Source organism: Loxodonta africana, chromosome 8 (assembly GCF_030014295.1).
Source record: "Loxodonta africana isolate mLoxAfr1 chromosome 8, mLoxAfr1.hap2, whole genome shotgun sequence".
Classification (NCBI taxonomy): Eukaryota; Metazoa; Chordata; class Mammalia; order Proboscidea; family Elephantidae; genus Loxodonta; species Loxodonta africana.
In genome coordinates, this window is record NC_087349.1 from 28739222 (window position 1) to 28760827 (window position 21606).

At 38.7% G+C, this 21606-nt stretch overlaps 1 protein-coding gene across 1 annotated transcript in view; it reads right to left on the minus strand.

Moving 5' to 3' along the window:
• Positions 1 to 1660: 1660 nt before the first annotated feature.
• The window catches only part of KCND2 (potassium voltage-gated channel subfamily D member 2), a 556110-nt gene continuing 536164 nt past the window's right edge, over positions 1661 to 21606 (minus strand). The window contains exons 3-6 of the mRNA XM_003407235.3: positions 10159 to 10254; positions 8990 to 9082; positions 4772 to 5016; positions 1661 to 2087 (exon numbers count right to left, since the gene is read on the minus strand). Of these exons, the coding sequence (XP_003407283.1) occupies positions 1910 to 2087; positions 4772 to 5016; positions 8990 to 9082; positions 10159 to 10254 (612 nt within the window). The 3' untranslated portion in view covers positions 1661 to 1909. The remainder of the gene's footprint in view (positions 2088 to 4771; positions 5017 to 8989; positions 9083 to 10158; positions 10255 to 21606) is intronic.

The window sequence follows — 21606 nt, forward strand, 5'->3', positions numbered from 1 at the left end:
AGTAACTTTTTAAAATACATACTAGGAATAAAGCCAGATCTTCCCAAGGGATAGTAAAGTTTATCTTACTTTCATTCAGCAAATATTTATTGAGCATCTACTGTGTGCATAGCACTGTTTTAGAAGCTATTCTAGAAATGGGAAGCAAGGTCAATTTCTGGCTTTACTTTAAAATGGTTCAATTAATTTCACTTTTATGATAAATTATGATAAGCATTTAAAAATCCCTATAATAGAGGGATAATTATTAACTCTTTCCACGTATGGAAGCTAAACTTTATTCCTTACAGTGGTGGTTTGGAGTGAACAAAACTTTTTATTTGATGTAAAACTTTTTTACACTGTCACGTGCGGATGTATCTGCAGATATATTTTTAGAGATGAAAAGGTAGAAAGAGTTTTCATTTAAATGTACATAGAGATCAACTTTGCATCATCAAACTCTTGTCCTCCTGATGCAGTGGAGAAAATTGCTCCTTGGAATATGCAGGAAACCTTCTGAGATTAATTTGTGCTGCCCTCCTGAATGGTGTGGAGATGGTTCTTTCATCAAATATTGCTACATAAAGCACTCCAGTTTATCCCTGCATTTCAATTCACATCAGTTATTCTCAAAATGTATTTGAGATCTAAAGCAAAATAAATAATATATCAAGTAAAATTCTGGGGTCATTGATCCTGTTCTATGAGTCCCAGCCAACTGTTTTCATGAAACATCTAGTAATATATCCAATATCTGGCTTTTCCATAACAACAAAGAGGCTAGAGATAATTCAGAGATGTCAACTCCTTTTTTTCCCAAAGCTTTGACAAGGGGATTGATGATAATTACTTGCAAAAGTATGAAAGTCATTTGAACTACAAAAGCTAGTCCAGTTGATGGTGATACACCCAATACAAAGGTGCTACAGAAATACAGGAACAGATAATGGACGTTATCACATGAATACAGCCGACCAAAGGATATTATTGAAAAACGTTTATGGCATAATAGTTTTGGATTTAAAAAGCTACCTCAAACTTGGCCACACCAGAACTTTTTCTATGAATGTAACTCATACTGTATCTATGAAGACCTGGAAAGTACAACAACAAAAAATCCTGATTCCTGATACAACAGGTATACAATGAATTATTGCAGTTGTAACAGTATCTAGGTGCAAGGTGAAACGATAATTAATACTAACTATCTGAACACTTTTTTTTTTTATCTGAACACTTTAGCTTTACTAATGAGCATCCCCGTGAGAAATACTGCAGCTCTAAAAGGAGTTTATTTGCACAGCCCACCATAGAACATGAATGATCGGCTTGTTTTAAGTGCACAGAAATTCCGCCTTTCTACAATTATAGTTTATCATGCCTATTCTGAAGACAACGCAAGGAAACTGAGATCACTGCTCCAAAGAATTCTAGCATGCATTATGATGGTATTTCCTTCAGTCAATACAAATGTATTACATGAGTCCTTTTTTTTTAAATATGTAATAATCTTCATCATAGCCAATGCTTATGGTTTTAACAGGAAAAAAAATTATCAAAATGTTTCCATTTTTTGTGGTGGCTGTCGTTTTGCATTCAACTGGAACATTATGTTCAAAGATTTATTTTATTAAAAAAGAGTTCTGGTCCTAAGAAGCATGGATAGGTGGCATTTCATTGTGCTCATTCACAAAGTCAAAGGGCCACAGAATATTTTGCTGTCTAACAGGTCGAAGTCTGTCTGGAAATGCCGTTTGGTGGTCTTGTTCACATCCTCAAGTTCAGGAGCTATGTTTTGGTCTCACTACCAACCTCCTTGCTTCACCGTTTTAATCTGAGAAAGGTTTAGCGTTTCTTCTTTCTTCCGCATTAAGGATTCTTTTCACAGCCCAGGCTCACATTCTCTTAGACTTTATTCCCATTTGTTTTACAAAGCAGACACTCGAACAATATTCCCTCCTGAGTATTCAGGAGATTCTGGCCTGTCATCTCCTTCTGGTGTGGTTACTGGAGGTGTTGGGATGCTTACTATTGCTGTAGTCACATAAGGTTGTTCACAGTTTAGTTTAACACACTCTTCCATTTTGGCATTTAAACTTGACCGGCTGATGAGAAAAAAAAAAAAAAAAAGATTTAAGAAAGTAAGTTGTTTCACTGAATTTTTTTTTTTCCATACAACTGAGGTATATGTTTTAAAGTTGATAAGTAAAGGAGACCTAGTTGTGCAGTGGTTAAGTGCTTGACTGCTAACTGAAAGGTCAGTGGTTTGAACCTACCAGTGGTTTCAAGGGAGAAAGATGTGGCAGTCTGCTTCAGTAAAGATTTACAGCCTTGGAAACACTATGGGGCAGTTCTGTTCTGTCCTACAGGGTCGCTATGAGTTGGAATTGACTGGACAGCAGTGGGTTTCGTTGGTTTGGTGAGGTGAACATTAATCAGGTCACTAACATTAAATAGATACCTAAAAGCCAGCTCAATTTGGTTCAAACAGTGTTTTTCAAACAAAGTATATAAAAAAAACCCTATTCCACAAAAATGCAAGAAAAAGGGTCAGGTAAGTTTTCGGGAGCCTGGGCTGAGCAAAAAATAGATAATTCTTTAAGACAGGACCTCTGAGAGGTTTGAGAAACCATTTTAAATGAGACATACTATCTAGGTCTTATGGATTGAATTGTGCTCCCCCAAAATACGTATTGTAAATCCTAATCCCTACACCTATGGTTGGAGCCCTGGTGGCATGGTTGTTGAGTGTAGCTGCTAACCAAAAAGGTTGGCAGGTCTGAATCCACCAGCTGCTTCTCAGAAATCCTATGAGGCAGTTCTACTCTGTCCTACAGGATCACTAGGAGACGAAATGCTTTTGGTTTTTCCGTGTACCTGTGGTTATAATCCCATTTGAGGGCGGGTTTTCTTTGTTATGTTAATGAGGCAGTATTAGTGTGGGAAGTGTTTTAAATCAATCTCTTTTGAGATTAAAGAAGAACAGACTAAGGAAGCAAGCAGGGGTGGGGAAGATAGATGCCATGCCACATGAAGATCATCAAGGGGCCAAGGAACAGAAGCTAAAAACAGACAAGGACCTTCCTTCAGATTGGACAAAGAGAGCCTTGCCTTAGAGACGGCACCCTAAATTCAAACTTCTAGCCTCCTAAACTGTGAGAAAATAAATTTCCGTTTGTTAAAATCACTCACTTGTGGTATTTCTGTTACAGTAGTACTAGATAGCTAAGACACTAAACTAGAAAAAGTAAACAAACAAACCCACTGCCGTTGAGTCAAGTCCGACTCATTGTGGCCCTATAAAACAGAATAGAATGGCTCCATAGGGTTTCCAAGGCTGCAATCTTTACGGAAGCAGACTGCCACATCTTTCTCCCACAGAGTGGCTGGTATGTTCTAATAGCAGACTTTTTGGTTAGCAGCCAACCACTTTAACCATTGTGCCACCAGGGCTCCTTGGCCACATGTTAAAACCCCCAAAAGTTAGTTATTACTATCTCATACTTCAAAGTGTTCCAAAGTGGCATTCTTGCATGAATTTTATACACTATGCAGGGAAGTGGGAGAAAGGAGAAGGGGCGAAAAGGTATAAACAGAAGCTTAAAAACATTTTTATTTTCACAGAAAACCATTAAAATGTTAATATATTAAGATTTTCTTTCCAAACTTCTCCACTTTCTACTTTGCTTTGTGATAATGTAAACTCAGGGGCAGAATATCTTAGCGATAGAAATCTTTCATTGCTCCCAATTTGAATGTGCTGGTCCCAGAGAATTCTGGATCCCATCCAAGTTTTCAACAAAGGTTGTTGAATGCTGGCAAAGAAGTAGGGCTGAATCAATAGACTGATATTCTAAAAACAGAAGCTATTTCATGTGATGAAAAAAGTAAAATTATTTTTAAAAATTTGTACCATTTAAATGTACTACTTACTATTACACATATATGTTTATGGTAAATACAAATAGTAAATAAAGAAAAACAAAGGGAAAATATAAATATCAAAATATCACTTACATTGTCCCTAAACCAGAGATAAAGTTTTAACATTTCACTACTTTTTTTTTTTTTCCATGTTGGATTGATTTTGTGTTTGCTATGGTCAAAAACACCTTTATGATCAAAATTGCCTGTTGATTCAAGAGTTTTGTGTAGGCATAGTTTTGATTTTCACTGGTACATGGAATGTGTTGATGTAGTTTTACGTGCTGCCGGATAATTTTCAATCATATCCATGCCAATTTTGTCTGTCTTTTTCAGTAGTGTTGACTATTATTTCAGGCTCCTCGAGTTTACATAAGGGACCCTTGAGTATATAGGTCCTGGCTCAAAAAGAAAAGAATGTGGTGTTGAAGAGGCAGAAACACATTTGTGTGTGTCCGACCGTCTTTTTCTTTCTACCCTCTTGATGCTGATACAACGGGTACTTCTGACCCTTAATGACTATGCCAGTACCCCAGTTTTCCTACCTGTTACAGCATCAGTTTTGTCTCATTCTAAACCCTGACAGCTAGAATTTAGGTGCTACAGAGATAGCAGCATGACTGACAAACAAACGCATAGCTGTGGAGTTGATTCTGGCTCATAGCGACCCTACAGGACAGAGTACAACTGCTGTATAGTTTCCAAGGAGAGGCTGGTGGCTTCAAACTGCCGACCTTTTGGTTAGTAGCCTTAGCTCGCCATAGCTCTTATCCACTCCGCCACCAGGGCATGACTGAAGGAGGAGCTATAACCTGTGAGCCAGCACAGGCGCGTATACACAACTCAGGTTCATTCCAACAGGTACCTGTTCGATAGTGGTGTTCTCTCCACACATCTGATCTGAATCGTACTGAGTTCCTGCACGCTGCCTCGGTGGCTCCCTGATACGTTGGCATTTGGGATGCGGAAAGTTTTTTTGTGTCGTCGTGAACAGCAAGTGCTAGTGACTCCTTGTGACGAGAGAGAGGGACTGTGACTTGAAGGGCGATTGACAGTTGAAACTTCCATGCAGCTTTCTTCAAAGACTTGTTCATCCACGAACTCGTGATTCTGCTCCACGTTTGTGAGAGCATGTAAAGAAAGCACAGAAACACAATTTTTTTAATTAACAGAAAAGGAAATGCATGGCAATGCTTTGAGAACTCAACTATGCTCCATGCATAGACTCTATCCAACAGATAACTAACACTGTCTTCATAAAGATTAGGATATCAAAGGCCCTTCTTTTTGCCATTTGTGTGGATGTAAAACCCATCCAGTTTGACCCTGAGATGGATACATGCAGGCTGATTTAGTCTATTAATTGACTGACTTAATCTTGAAATGTTATTTGCTAATGTCAACATAAAATCTAATCATTATAAACTAAAAACAAAAAAAACTAAAGATACCTTTAAAAACCCTTAAACTATTACAAACAAATACAGAAATTACCTCGAGGGAACTTACAGATTCACACTGACTTTATATTTTTAAATGGATTGAAGCAATGGAAAAGAGACCATTTTAAAAGAATGCCCCAAGTCAGATTGTCTGTTACATATTAGCAAATATTTTCACATGGAATTGAAAAGATTTTCTTATTAGAAAATGAGATACTTAACACACTTCTCATTTTCTTAGATTCTCCTCTAAAATCCCAAGCATATAGAAAAATAGGATTCATTAGTTAAATAAGTAAAATACATTTATCTGCAAAATGTGTCACTTTATCTTTGACGTGGAAAGAGTTAGCACTGAACTTTTGTGGTCTGGTATCTTATTTTTGGGATCCATCATTAACTCCACTCATGATCTATGCCTGCATGCAGAGTTCTTCCACCCGACCTTCTTGAATTCCATTCCAGAAACAAAGAGTGATGGTCCTCATTTCACATACACTGTTTTATAGAAATGAGGTATACATTTTGCTTTAAAAATTTTCAATGAAGAATTGCCTTCTAAAATGCCAAAGCAAGAATTTAACCTCAGAAATACAAGTGAAAACATTTTTGTTCTGACCTACTGGAGAATGATTTCAATCACTATTTTCCTTTCGTGTGGGTGGGAATAGTCTTATAATGGAAAGCTTTGCACATACCAAATTCCACTTAGCCATCTTTCATCCTAAAATACTAGTAAAACAATTGAAGCAATTCACTGCCTAATAGAAAATAGATTGTTTAGTTACTTGTTTGGTCGTTTCTTTGCTGAGACAAGCATTTTGAAAGAAATGAAATTTACCATTTTACTGTTTAAAGTTCAGAGAAAAATGTAATCAGAAAGGACAGAATTTCACATTAAATATTAAATTTCAGAGAAGAAATATAATGCACAAAGGATTCACAATTTGTTTTATTTTCTTGTAATGCACTTTTCACACACATAGCACAAGTTACAAGGCATGAGATACTAATGTCCTCACCAGGAATTAGAAGTGAAGAAGCCATTCTGTTGCTCGTTACCGTGATATCTTATATACAGCTCAATTTAAACTGTAGCAATTTATGTTAAGTAATTTTTTGCTTAAAAAATCCTAAATGATAAAATATTGGCTAAAAGCAAAGAAAAACTGGGATAAACATAAACATATGCTATTATTAACATATCACTTAATCTTTGGAGATTTAACATAATATTATAGATAGACATGTTCATAACTTTATTTAAAATGCAAATGTAATCATTTAACAACCCTGTTAAAACCCTTAAAAAACTTTTCATTTATAATGAAATAAAGTCCAAAATCCTTCACATTGCCTCGGAGGCCTGGATTATCTGGCACACCTGCCTTCACCTCTGCCTCCTCTTCTCCCATGCTAATAACCTCTCCTTCTGGCCAACCACAAACTTTTTCACATCCTCTTAGGCCAAGTTCTTGCCTTTCTTTAGGTAAGCCTATCACCTTGGCCCCTCCATTTCTTTGCCTAATTATCTCCTGGTCAGTCATCCTTTCGTTCTTGTTTTGGACTGAATTGTGTCCCCCACCTCGCCCCACCAAGAAAACAAAAATACATGTTGAAGTCCTAACCCCTGGGACATGTGAACATGACCTTGTTTGGAAATAGGGTCTTTGATGATGTTGTTGTTGTTGTTAGGTGCCGACTCACAGTGACGCTATGCACAATAGAATGAAACACTACCCGGTCATACACCATCCTCAAAACTGTTGCTATGCTTGAGCCCACTGTTGCAGCCACTGTGTCAATCCATCTCATTGAGGGCCTGTGTTATCAGTTAAATTAAGATGAGGTCATGCTAGAGTAGGGTGGGCACTAATCCTATCTGAGTGGTGTCCTGATAATAGACGAAAAGAGACAGACACACAGAGAGGAAGGACAGCCATGTGAAGACATGTCTGCAAGCTAAGGAGTGTCTAGGGTTACCAAAGCCAGGAAAGGCAAGAAAGAATCTTTCCCTGGAAACTTGGAGGGAGCTGGGAACTATGGACATGTTGATTTGGACTTCCAGCCTCCAGAATTGAGAGACAATATAATTTCTATTCTAATAAGCCACCTAGCTTGTGATCCTTTGTTATGCAGCCCCAGGAAGCTAATAGAGTTCTCAAGTTCTTCCAGGAAGCCTTGCCTGATCCCGTACCTTCATGACTCTGTTCTCTTTGCCTCATTCCACTGTGACCCCATCATTGCTTCTGTTGCCCACTGCCCTTCTCCAGTAAATCAGTGCTTTGTCCTATACATGGAAACTCCACGGCGGAAGGGGCCATGCCTGACTTCACGGTGTATCTTGAGTCTGGCTCACTGTCTGTCTTCACACAGTAGGTAAATAATACATATTTGTTGAATAACTAGATGACTAAATGAATAAATGGGTGGACAATATACTGGAATTCAGAATTGAAATATGCATCTCTGGTAAGTCAGTGAGCCAACCTGATTTAAATATGGTGAAAGTCTTTTCTGCTCTGTAGTCACAGACTGATTCCTACCAACAAGCTGGCTGAGGGGTGGGTGCTTTGTCAATTAGGAGGTCCTGGTAAATGCAGAAATGCCAACTCAGTCTTCAACCCCGAAGGGCATAGCACCAGTTAAATGTGTCATTTTTCTTATTAGAACATTTTTTATTATCTTTTTATCTCTATTCATTATGCCTGTGAAAGAAATGCTTATATTCAGTTCTTTTCTTTTTTTTTTTTTTTTTGTTACTGATATTAGTATTTTCTTCATCCAGGAATCAGTAACATTTGAACTATATTTTTTTGCCCTTGTTTTTTAATCACCATTTTAGGAATCAGGAAAAAAAGATATTTTGTAAGACTTGCAGTCAGCTGTTAGAAGACAACTTTCCAACAGCATTTAGCTGATATATATATATATTTTATTGTACTTTAGGTGAAAGTTTACAGAACAAGCTAGTTTCTTCTCACCAAACAGTACACACATGTCAGCACTCTCCCTTCCCAACCCTGTGTTCCCTATTACCAGCTTTCCTGTTCCCTCCTACCTTCCAGTCCCTGCCCCAGGGCTGGTACACCCTTTAGTCTTGTTTTGTTCCATGGGCCTGTTCAATTTTTGGCTGAAGGGTGAACCTTAGGAGTGACCCCATTACCGAGCTGAAAGGGTGTCTGGGGGCCATACTTTCAGGGTTTCTCTGTCCCCGTCAGAAATTCTAACTCAGAAAGACCAGACTTGCTGGCCTGATAGCTGATGTCTTAAAGAAAACAACTAAGGCTAATAATAATGCCTAAGTACGTATCTACAATGCCTTCTAAGATGAAATGGGCTCAAACATAGCCATAATTGTGAGGATGGCGCAGGACAGGGCAGTGCTTCATTCTGTTGTACATAGAGTTGCTGTGAGTTGGAACCAACTCAACAGCACCTAACATAACAACAAGTTGGAATGGCACTGTGGTCTTCCAAAGTCATTTCGAATATCGTTTTTTTTTTTTTCACTTTTTAGTATGTTTTCCAGTGATGCAGACAGTGGACTCACACTTGGAAGCATTAAGCAGTCACAAAACCAAATGGGATTACTGTCCTGTGACATGCGCAGCAGGCAGGCAGGCAGGCCGGCTCCTTACCGTGGTTTTTTCCAGGCAGTGAAGCAGGTGGTGGTGCTGGGTTTCAAAGCTGGAGCCGGATTTGCTCACAAAGGCTTGCTCTTCCTCTGAGGACTGTTAACACAGAGAAGACAAGGGTGCTTCCTGGTTTATTTTGCAAACAATGAGAACCTCAGTGATACATTTCCACAGGAGAGATCTGGCCTATTTTTTTTTTTAGATTAAAGGGCAGCTTTTTTTTTTTTTTTCTAAAGCAAAAGAGACAAATGTGTAGTTGCTTTTAAGTTTGAAGCTTGGTATTGACATTTCAGTCAAATTAGCAGTCTTGTCTTTTAGATACGCCTCCCCGAATTGAAAATTTAAATTGTTTTTACATTCAACTATCTTTGTAAGCCTGGAAGCCATTGTTTTTGGATAACAAAATTTAACCTAATACTTAGATAATCTCGAAACAACTACCTCAAGGCTACTTTGTAAGTAAAGATAATTGCAATCTTAAATATTAAAGCAAAGTTTTGAGGTAAAAGTAAAGTTTCTGAATTGTATTTTATACTGTGTGAACTTCATAACACAGAGTAGTGTGTTCTTCTCTATTAAACATAAAGGAAGTCATCACGTCATCCCCCAAAGAACTTTTAAGGAACATAAATATTTTTGAAATAAAAATAAATTAGGTGTTTGAGTTTCTGAGAATGTGTTGACTTCTCCCATGATAACATGAGTCACTGCAGAAATACTACCCAGTCATGAATGGGAATCTTGATTTGCTGCCAACATCCCACAGCGGGGTTTCAAACCTGCTAGAGCCAACTGGGGAGTCTCTGTGTGGTGAAAACAGTTAATGCGCTTCATTGCTAACTGAAAGCTTAGAGGTTTGAGTCCATTCAGAGTTACCTCATTAGGAAGCCCTGGTGATCTACTTCCAAAAAAACCTGTCATTGAAAACCCCATGGAGCACAGCTCTACCGATACGAGCGGGGTCTCCATGAGCCTGAATTGACTCAAGGGCAACTGGGTCAGAGCCAATTGTGATGCATAGCATGAAGCTATTTAAAAAAAAAAAGGATTCTTTTGTTGTTTCAGTAGCCTTTTTCATAATTACCCACAATAAAATTACATGGTTAAATAAAACTAAATCGATCTCACATCAATACATTGAACCTTTGAGAATACGGAGTGCTTGACTGTACCTGTAGCTGATTACTGAGTAAGCCATTCCGTTTGCTCTGCATGTAAGCGTTTGCACTGCCACTTTTGGCTGCCCGGATCCTAGCCAGTCTGGCTTTCTATGGAAGAAGAAAAATGAATGTCCCGTTAATACTTACGTATTGTATTTCTTAAACCAGAGAATGCACTCTTGGGTAAGTCCTAATGTCAGCATACATATTTTTAACAGTTGGTTAGATTTTCACATGTAACTATTGAGAATTAAATTTTCACTATTTTGAGGAACTCATTTTAGTATTTATCAGCAAAGTCAACTAACCCCGTTGGAGCTGGGTTATGCATTTAAGAACAGTAGTTAAGTCTTTACAGTCATTATCATTTCTGTCAATTGTGTGAAGAGAAAAATAGTGGTATTACTTTACTCATATTTTCACTTATCCCAATCTGAGTGCCTTAATGAAATGAAGACCAGTAACCAAGAGAAGCAGCTGCCAGCTCTTCTCTTTCATTTAAAACTAATGTTCTTTTTAAAATTACTACCTATGTTCCAGGAACCAACTGCCTGTTTTTTTTTTTTTTTTTTTAAGAACCATTACTCAGCTGTTCTCTACCCTCAACTGTAAAATTTTGTTTTTGCAATTATCTTGTAAAATTGGCCAATGTACACCCCATGCTGAACAATACGGGTCTCTAAAAATTCTAATGATTTATTTTGACTATTGGCATCGTGTCAATAGCGAATGTACGTAAAGAAGTAATTGGGATGGTTTGGACAAGAACTTTCCTGGAAACTTACCCAATAAAGTCTCCTTTTTGCTCCCTTTGTAAACAACCCAGATAAAAACCAACTTCAGGCTCCAGCCATGGAATGTTCTTTTTAATAATATTTTTAAAAAGTTTTTTTTTTTTTTTAAATGGAGGATGAATATATGCCTATGATAAAAATCTTAATAGTACAAAAGTACACAAGACAAGTAAGTCTTTCTTGGTCCTGGAGCTGCCCTATACCACAGAACTTACCTACCATCTATAGGTAACCCTGCTAGAATTTTTCAAAGCATATTAAAGCAAATATAAACAAACAAATAAATAAATCCACGAGTATACACACATATGTTTTTACTCAGCTGGGAGAATACTCCTCACATTTTCTTCACTTAGCTGTTTTCACTTAATACTTCTTAAGAGCTCCTTCCATATCTGCATGTATAGATCCACTTCTTTTGGTTACAGATGTGTGTAATAGACGACCAATTAAAATGTATCATTATTATTATTATTATTTTGGCATTTTGCCACTACAAGCAATGCTGCCTGCTTTGAACGTCATGGTGAGTTTATCTGCAAGACAAATACCTGGAAGCAGAATTACTCCCGGATTAAAGGGTATGTGGTCTGCGTGTGGGAAATCCTGGTGGCGTAGTGGTTAAGTGCTACGGCTTTTAACCAAAGAGTCAGCACTTCAAATCCGCCAGGCACTCCTTGGAAACTCTACGGGGCAGTTCTACTCTGTCCTATGGAGTTGCTATGAGTAGGAATCGACTGGACAGCACTGGGTTTGGTTTTTTGGTTGGGGTGCGTGTGTGTGTATGTGTGTGTGTGTATGTGTGTGTGTGTGTGAGAAAGAGAGAGAGAAATCTTGGTAGGTTTTACCAGATTTCCCTCCACCCAAGATGCTCTTCCACCCACAGCACCTGAAAGCAGCACGAAGATGTTCCAGTCCCTCTAAATAGCATTAAGATCTCATTTGGCTTCAACTCCGCCTCTTCCCCCTTCCTCCCTAAATTTATGCTTCCTGTTTGCTGATTCTAGGTTAAAATGATACTTTGTCCAAAGATCATATTTATAAGTGATGGGAAAAATAGACAACTTTTACCCTTTGGTGGCAATATAATGTTTCAATCACTCAAAACACTGAGACCATAGTAGAGAATGAAGTCAGAAGGCTGAAACTTTTCAGTGTCAAATGCTGTGCTGTGAAGCTAAGGTTCCAAGCCAGGCTCAATAAAACAATGGCTAGTGACAAAAACACTTGGAAATGACTTAGAATTGACCTACTAATTCAGAAATAAGCAATTTACATATGCATCTGGTTTCCAGAAAGGAGTCACTGTCAAAATTTCAGTTCCAAAGTTTCTTCGATTTCGTGGAACATCCATTGCTTTTTTGGTTCTTCTCTCAGTCTCTTTCCTTCCCTCCCGCTTTTTTTTTTGCAACTACTGTGCGTAATTATGTTGCCTAAGCTATAGTTACTAACTCAACTATGTCATTTTTTTCTCTCTATCTCCAAACATTTAGCAGCAGTATTAGGAAAGATTATTTGCATTCTTAATGACACATACACATTAAGAAAATTACTGCCCAGCAGAGGAAAAAGACGTAAATTTCTCACAACGGAAAGCCTACACTTGGTGCTAATCACTCCTATAGAAGTAATTTTAAGCTTAGGAAAAGAGTAGCATTTGTTTTAGAGACAGAAGAATAGCCATTTTGGCTAGCTCATGTACTGTGTTAGGAAAAGAATCTGCCATCGCAATTTCAATCCTGACTTTTCCTACACTTTACTACAACACTATATGAGTTAATTTGTTTAACTGGTCTTGTAGAGCACCACACCAAATGTCTGTTGAATGCTAGCTAGCCTTTATGATCTGTGATTACATCTTTGTTCCAGCAGGTAATTGAGGGAAGTTATTTTACAATGATATTTTAGAAAATTACTTTACTCCTGACCCACTCAGTGTGACAATGTTGGCAGCTCTGGCTGTGCAACTGGGAGGTTAAAAGAAAACCAACCACTGCTAAAAAGAAATGTATTCCTTTCTGCCTCCTTACTCTACTTTCATATTATGAAAATTAAAGTTAGGTTTTAGTAAATGTTTTAATGGGTTGGAATCGAGTCGAAGTCAATGGGTTATCTCTGTCTATACGGAAATCAGGAAGTCTTCCATAAATTTAATTAAAAATAAAGTTTATATTATCCGTGTACACATATAAAAATAGCCATGCAGAACTTGAGGTCTGCATCCCACTGCTCTCCTGCTCCTTCAGGGATTCTCTGGTGTGTTGGGATGCAGTCCTCAAATTCTCATAAAAAGACCAGACTTAAAGGCCTGACAGACTAGAAGGATCCCAAAGGTCACGGTTCCCAGGCTTTCTGTTAGGCCAAGACAGGAACCATTCCAAAAGCCAACTCTTCAGACAGGGATTGGACTGGACAGTGGGATAGAAAATGATACTTGTTAGGTGTGAGCTTCTTGGGTCAAGTAGACACATGAGACTATGTGGGCAGCTCCTGTCTGGAGGGGAGATGAGAAGGCAGGGGGAACAGTAGCTGGCTGAATGGACACGGAAATACAGGGTGGAGAGAAGGAGTGTGCTGTCTCATTAGGCAGAGAGCAACTAGGAGTATACAGTAAGGTGTATATAAGGTTTTGTATGAGAGACTGACTTGATTTGTAAACTATAACTTAAAGCACAATAAAAATTAAAAAAAAAAAGAATTACCATATGGCCACATGATCTAGCAATTCCACTCCAAGTTATATACCCCAAATAATTGAAAGTAGGTACTCAAACAAATGCATGTACACAAATGTTCATAGCAGCACTATTCACAATAGACAAAAGGTGGAAACAGACCAAATGCCCATTAATGGATGAATGGATAAACAGATTGTGGCCTATACATTTCATTTGTATGAAATATTTCAATGAGATCCAGAATAGGTAAATTCACAGAGATAGAAAGCAGATGGTTAAAAAAAAACGCTATGCAGCTATTTTCAAATTATTCATCTGTATTTTTATCTTCTTTGGGAAAAATTGTCTTATAAATGTATTCTCTCCCTGTACCTCAATTCTTCATAAATTCAGTTTTCCTAATCCGGTAAACTTATCAGTGTTTCTCAAAGTTGTTTCCACAGGACTAGTAAGTATTATAGGCAGAACCCAAACCAACCAAACCGAATAAATACTAACTAGTTCTGTGGTCAGGAAAAGGCTGGGAAATGATTGAGATATTACACCCATTTCTTTGCTGCTGGATTCCTCACAGTATTTCATATGTTGACCTCCACTGTGAAGACAAGATGGGGATGGATAGAGGGTCCAGATTTTCTCTAACTAATTCTACACAGAACACTTTTACTTTTGAGCAGTCAGAGGCCAGCATGCAGTGCTACGCAATGGTTTTCAGTAAGGTAGATTATTTTTTTTAACGACGCCAAACTTCGTTTTGTAAATGCTGCCATGTATCCTCTAAGAGTGGAAGCAGAGACCAGGAAGCCAATCAAAGAACGATCTCTAAGTCAAACACTAATGAGACAGTGAATTCTTTGAAGGAGCATCCATCTTCTAAACCAGGCGTGAGGCAGACTGGGGGAAGCTAAAAAACCAAAAAACCAAACCTGTTGCCATGGAGTGTATTCTGACTCATAGCGACCATATAGGCTTGAGTAGAAGTGACCCATATGGTTTCCAATGTTGCAATCTTTATGGAAGCAGAATGCCACTCTTTCCCCCCAGAGCAGATGGTGGTTTTAAACCACCGACTCTTCAGTTAGCAGCCCAGTGCTTAAGCACTGTGCCACCAGGGCTCAGCTACTGGACCATTTTGCTACCATATCAAAACATGTCTACAATACTTTGGGAAAATAAAGGTACCTTGGGTCAGTGGCATCACTAGGGTTGGTGTCATTCAGTATGGTAACTCATGGTGTCACATCCCCCACTCATGAGCAGGGCTGCCTGGCCCACCCTGTCCCTGCACAGGGTGGAGCGCTGCACCTGCCCCACCCCTTGTGGCCCTGCCTTTGCCCTTGGGGCTCCATGCAGCTCCTCACCTCTCCCATTGGCCAAGTAAGAGTCTCTCCTCTCCACCCAATGGCAGGCGCTGCAGCTTGGCCACCTGCACATTGACTGGTTGGTGATGGGGGGTAATGTGTGTGTGTGTGTGTGATGAATTATCGCGCTGGGTGATGGATGCCACTACCTTGGTGGCTCCTTCCTTGGTGGCCCTTTCCCTGGAGGCCCTACCTGCTGCCACTGCCACCACTGCTTCCACTGATCCTGATGTCACTTTGGTGTCACCCCCTCTGACAGTGTCAGGGGAAGTGGTCCACGCTCCCACACTCCCCTAGTAACCTTACTGCCTTGGGTAGCCTTAAAAATGAGGTAGAGAATGGCTCGTCTCTTTGTAATCTGAGAAAAGTCCTTATTCCTCAAATATTGGCCCAAGTATTCCCTATATTATTTAGTCAGGGAATTTTACTCTTAGTTGTTTCTTTCATTTATGGTTTATCAGCTTCTGAAAATTTAAGGAGTTTATTTGAGTCTTTCCATTCAGTAAAGAAAATAGCTCCTTCAGAAATGAGAAAACTCAGTGTCAAACAATGCTGAAGAGACAGAGAACAAGAAAGACAGTGGGAGATAGCCCAGAATTCTCAGCCCCAGAGCTTGGTTAATCCTGGAGATAGTACAGTGGGCAGAAACAGTGCTGGGAACTGTGGTAGTGGAAGGGACTTGGCTTTGAGAAAGCAACAAGAGGGCTAAGTAGAGAAGAGGTGGGACCTGACAGAGGGTCTAGGAGGCTACCAGAGACAAATGTATGCTTCTCAATATTGTTTTCACCTGGTCCTAGCAATGTCCACCAAGCCGTAGTAATGGAGGGCACTACCAAAGTGAACAAGACTTGTCATTCATGCATTCATTCTTTCACCCATTCTGAAAGTCTTAAGTGCCTGCCTATTTTGTGCCAGGGTATGACATTGTTGAGAATACGGGGTTATTTAAAACAAACAAAAAAAGAAGTCAGACAAACAAACAGGGGTTTAGGGTAGGAACTGGATTTTTTTTTTTTTTTTTTTTAGTAATGAATAATCTAAGAAAGATCATTCTCAGGCTCTAGCAAGGAGTTATTTCTCACCTTTTGATTATTCTAATATCCTGTAAAAAAATTCCTGAACGTACTCGACAACGATTCCTAAAGTGTGATCCCCGACCAACAGTATCAACATCACCTGGAAACTCACAGAAATGGAAATTCTCAGGCTCTAACCCCAAAACCATGAAAGAAGATCATCTGATTCAATCTAGCAACCTGTTTTAACATGCAAGCTCTCCAGATAATTCCAATGTATCAGAAGTTTAAGAACCACTACAGTAGGGTGTAAAAATGGACAGACTGAATATTGGTTAACTTACCTTTCTCTGTCAGTGTCAAAACCCTCAGGTGGAAAGTCAAAAATTTACTCACACTCAGCATTGGCTCTTTGGTTTGAAACTTCTCACTGTATAAAGAGACCTGGTGGTACAGTGGTTAAAGTGCTCCACTGCTAACCAAAGGGTTGGTGGTTCAAAACCACCAGCAGCTCCACTGGAGAAAGACACGGTAGTCTGCTTCTGTAGAGATTTACAGTCTTGGAAACCCTATGGAGTGGCTATGAGTCAGAATTGACTGGATAGAAGTGGGTTTGTAGGGTCACTACAAATCAGAATTGACTCAATGGCAATGGGTTTTATAGGCAACTCTGTAAAGATATATAGTTCTAGTAATCCAGAAGTTTTCTGTCTTAGACTTTAATCAATAGGTATGTGAGTATGAGGAGCCCTGGTGGTGCAATGGTTAAGAGCTTGGTTGTTGGAACCCACCCAGTGGCTCTGTGGGAAAAAGACCTGGCCATCTGCTTTTGTAAAGATTACAGCCTAGAAAACCCTATGGGGCAGTTCTACTCTGTCACATGGGATCACTGTGGTGACTCGCTGGCACCTAAAGACAAAAACTACATGTCAGCATGAGTAAGTTGTCTGTAAAATGGTAGTAACTTCCTTGGAAGTTGATTGTGAAGATTATAAATAACATATGTAAATCACCTGGGAGAGAATAAAATCTTCAGGGAGGGTTGTTTTTGCTGTTAGTATTATTAAGTTATGATATAATTACTATGATTATATACTAAATGCAATTTGTATTTTGAAGCAGGGTAAGCTCCTGTTTCAAAATATCGGCCTTCAATACAATTCGACAACATATCAAAAAAATAATTCACCATGACCAAGTGGGATTCATACCAGGTATGCAGGGATGGTTCAGCACTAGAAAAACAATTAATGTAATCCACCACATAAATAAAACAAAAGACAAGAATCACATGATTTTATCAATTGATGCAGAAAAGGCATTTGACAAAGTTCAACACGCATTCATGATGAAAACTCTCAGCAAAATAGGAATAGAAGGAAAATTCCTCAACATTATAAAGGGCATTTATACAAAGCCAATAGCCAACATCATCCTAAATGGAGAGAGCCTGAAAGCATTCCCCTTGAGATTGGGAGCCAGACAAGGATACCCTTTATCACCACTCTTATTCAACATTGTGCTGGAAGTCCTAGCCAGAGCAATTAGGCTAGATAAAGAAATAAAGAACATTCAAATCAGCAAGGAAGAAGCAAAAGTATCTCTATTTGTAGATGACATGATTTTATACACAGAAAACCCTAAGGAATCCTCAAGAAAACTACTGAAACTAATAGAAGAGTTCAGCAGAGTATCGAGGTACAAGATAAACATACAAAAATCAGTTGGATTCCTCTATACCAACAAAAAGAACATTGAAGAGGAAATCACCAAATCAATACCATTTACCGTAGCCCCCAAGAAGATAAAATACTTAGGAATAAATCTTACTAGAGATGTAAAAAACTTATACAAAGAAAACTACAAAACACTTCTGCAAGAAACCAAAAGAGACCTACATAATTGGAAAAATATACCTTGCTCATGGATAGGAAGACTTAACATTGGAAAAATATCTATTCTACCAAAAGTGATCTATAGATTTAATGCAATTCCAATCCAAATTACACCAACATTTTTTAATGAGATGGAGAAACAAATCACCAACTTCATATAGAAGGGAAAGAGGCCCAGGATAAGTAAAGCATTACTGAAAAAGAAGAACAAAGTGGGAGGCCTCACTCTGCCTGATTTTAGAACCTATTATGCCACCACAGTAGTCAAAACAGCCTGGTACTGGTACAACAACAGATACATAGGCCAATGGAACAGAATTGAGAATCCAGACATAAATCCATCCACATATGAGCAGTTGATATTTGACAAAGGCCCCAAATCAGTTAAATGGGGAAAAGACAGTTTTTTTTAAAAAATGGTGCTGGCATAACTGGATATCCATCTGCAAAAAATTGAAACAAGACTCATAACTCACACCATGCACAAAAATGAACTCAAAATGGATCAAAGACCTAGATATAAAAGCTAAAATGATAAAAATCATGGAAGAAAAAATAGGGACAACTTTAGGAGCCCTAATACATGGCATAAGCAGTATACAAAACATTACTAACAATGCAGAAGAAAAACTACATAACTGGGAGCTCCTAAAAATCAAACGCCTATGCGCATCCAGAAACTTCACCAAAAGAGTAAAAAGATTACCTACAGACTAGGAAAAAGTTTTTAGCTGTGACATTTCTGATCAGTGCCTGATCTCCAAAAGCTATATGATACTGCAGAAACTCAACTACAAAAAGACAAATAACCCAATTAAAAAATGGGCAAAAGATATGCACAGACACTTCACTAAAGAAGACATTCAGGTAGCTAACAGATATATGAGGAAATGCTCGTGATCATTAGCCATTAGAGAAATGCAAATCAAAACTACAATGAGATTCCATCTCACTCCAACGAGGCTGGCATTAATCCAAAAAACACAAAATAATAAACGTTGGAGAGGTTGTAGAGAGACTGAAACACTTATACACTGCTGGTGGGAATATAAAATGGTACAACCACTTTGGAAATCGATTTGGCGCTTCCTTAAAAAGCCAGAAATAGAACTGCCATATGACCCAGCAATCCCACTCCTTGGAATGTATCCTAGAGAAATAAGAGCCTTTACACAAACATATATATACACCCTTGCTCATTGCAGCACTCTTTACAATTGCAAAAAGATGGAAGCAACCAAGGTGCCCATCAATGGATGAATGGATAAATAAATTATGGTATATTCACACAATGGAATACTACGTATCGATAAAGAACAGTGATGAATCTGTGAAACATTTCATAACATGGAGAAACCTGGAAGGCATTATGCTGAGTGAAATTAGTCAGTTGCAAAAGGACAAATATTGTATAAGACCTCTATTATAAGAACTTGTGAAATAGTTTAAACAGAGAAGAAAATATTCTTTGATGGTTATGGGGGTGGGGGAAGAAAGGAGAGAGGGAGAGGGGTATTCACTAATTAGATAGTAGATAAGAACTACTTTAGGTGAAGGGACAGACAAGATACAACACAGGCGAGATCAGCACAACTGGACTAAACCAAAAGCAAAGAAGTGTCCTGAATAAACTGAATGCTTCGAAGGCTAGCATAGCAGGCGTGGGGGTTTGGGGACCATGGTTTCAGGGGACATCTAAGTCAATTGGCACAATAAAATCTATTAAGAAAACATTCTGCATCCCACTTTGGAGAGCAGCGTCTGGGGTCTTAAACGCTAGCAAGTGGCCATCTGAGATGCATCAATTGTTCTCAACCCACCTGGAGCAAAGGAGAATGAAGAACACCAAAGACACAAGGTAATTACAAGCCCAAGAGATAGAAAGGGCCACAAAAACCAGAGACTACATCAGCCTGAAACCAGAAGAACTAGATGGTGCCCGTCTACAACCGATGACAGCCCTGACAGGGAACACAACAGAGAACCCTTGAGGGAGCAGGACAGCAGTGGGATGCAGACCCCAAATTCTGGTAAAAAGATCAGACTTAATGGTCTGACTGAGACTAGAAGGACCCCGGTGATCATAGTCCCCAGACCGTCTATTAGCCCAAGACAGGAACCATTCCCAAAGCCAACTCTTCAGACAGGGATTGGACTGGACAATGGGATAGAAAAAGATGCTGGTGAAGAACGAGCTTCTTGGATCAAGTAGACATTTGAGACTATGTTGGCATTGCCTATCTGGAGGGGAGATGAGAGGAAAGAGGAGGTTAGAAGCTGGCATAATGGACAGGAAAAAAGAGAGTGGAGGGAAGGTGTGGGCTGTCTCTTCGGGGGAGAGCAATTAGGAGTCTATAGCAAGGTGTATATAAATTTTTGTATGAGAGACTGACTTGATTTGTAAACTTTCCCTTAAAGCTCAATAAAAATAATAATAATAATAAATCGGCCCTATCATCTGTCACTGCACAAATTTAGTTTTATTTTGGCAAATACATTCTACTTAGTACATCTGCTGAATGACTGAGTGCATGGAGAATTCTATTAAAGTACAGTTACCAATTGTGGGGGTAGAAGAGACATGTCATACTTTAAGCTTTATATTCACCCACACCTCAGTGATTAGTTAGGATTTATTAAGGGTTGATAGAAATGGGATTAATGATGTGTTCTCTTGGAAGGGGTGGGGTGCGTAGGGGAATCAGGAAGAGTATTTGGTAGGGAGACCAAAAAAAAAAACCAAACCCATTGACTGCCATGGAGTTGATTCTGACTCATAGCAATGCTATAGGATAGAGTAGAACTGCCCCATAGGGTCTCCAAGGTGGTAATCTTTGCGGAAGCCGACTGTCACATCTTTCTCCCACAGAGCAGCTGGTGGGTTCAAACCACAGACCTTTTGGTTAGCAGCTCAGCACTTTATCCACCAAGGCTCCTTGGCAGGGAGAAGAGCCTAGAAAAAGGAAAGGATCCTGAGAGTGGAGAAGGGAATATTCTCAAATGCGTACTGTGTTTATCGCAAGCTTTTGCTTGAGGCTGGAGTTGGCAATGGGATTAAACAGTGAAAAATCTGGTTAAATAAAAACAAAAACAAAAACATTTTGTAATATTACTTGAATGCACTCCACAGCAACTGACTACTCCGACAATGTTACTTATTAGTCAGCTTGGCTGATGTCTTTATGAATGAGCTGCTTGCTTGACTGAATTAGCTGTTTCCACACCACTTCAGTATTTTGCAAATCACCCAGCCCCAGATACGTGTAAAGTATCTTAGCCTGATTGGTGTTTATTCAGATTTTTAAAAATATCTTGGGAAGGAAAATAGGAACTATCCTTTGGTAACTTACTCAGTTCAGTCTCTACGGTTCTTTCTTAGATGATTATGCTCAGTTTACTGGTCACAGACTATTTACTGGACACATTAAACTAGCTATTACATACAGTTTTACTAAGTAAATTTTTCTAATAGTCATGATATGCAAAATTCATTGTATTATAGCAGAAACGTAGAATACAGCAGATGTGTTAAAGACACCAAAAGGCATTAATAAAACAGTTTCCAATTTAGTGTACTTTTACAACATCACATTTATTTCTTTTTGCATTCTAAATTCATTCAGGCAAAAGGCTTCAAAAATATTCTAAGATTTTCTGAATTGATTTGTTTGTTGTAGATGTTAGAGTTTGAAAAAAATACAGAAATTCTTGGGATT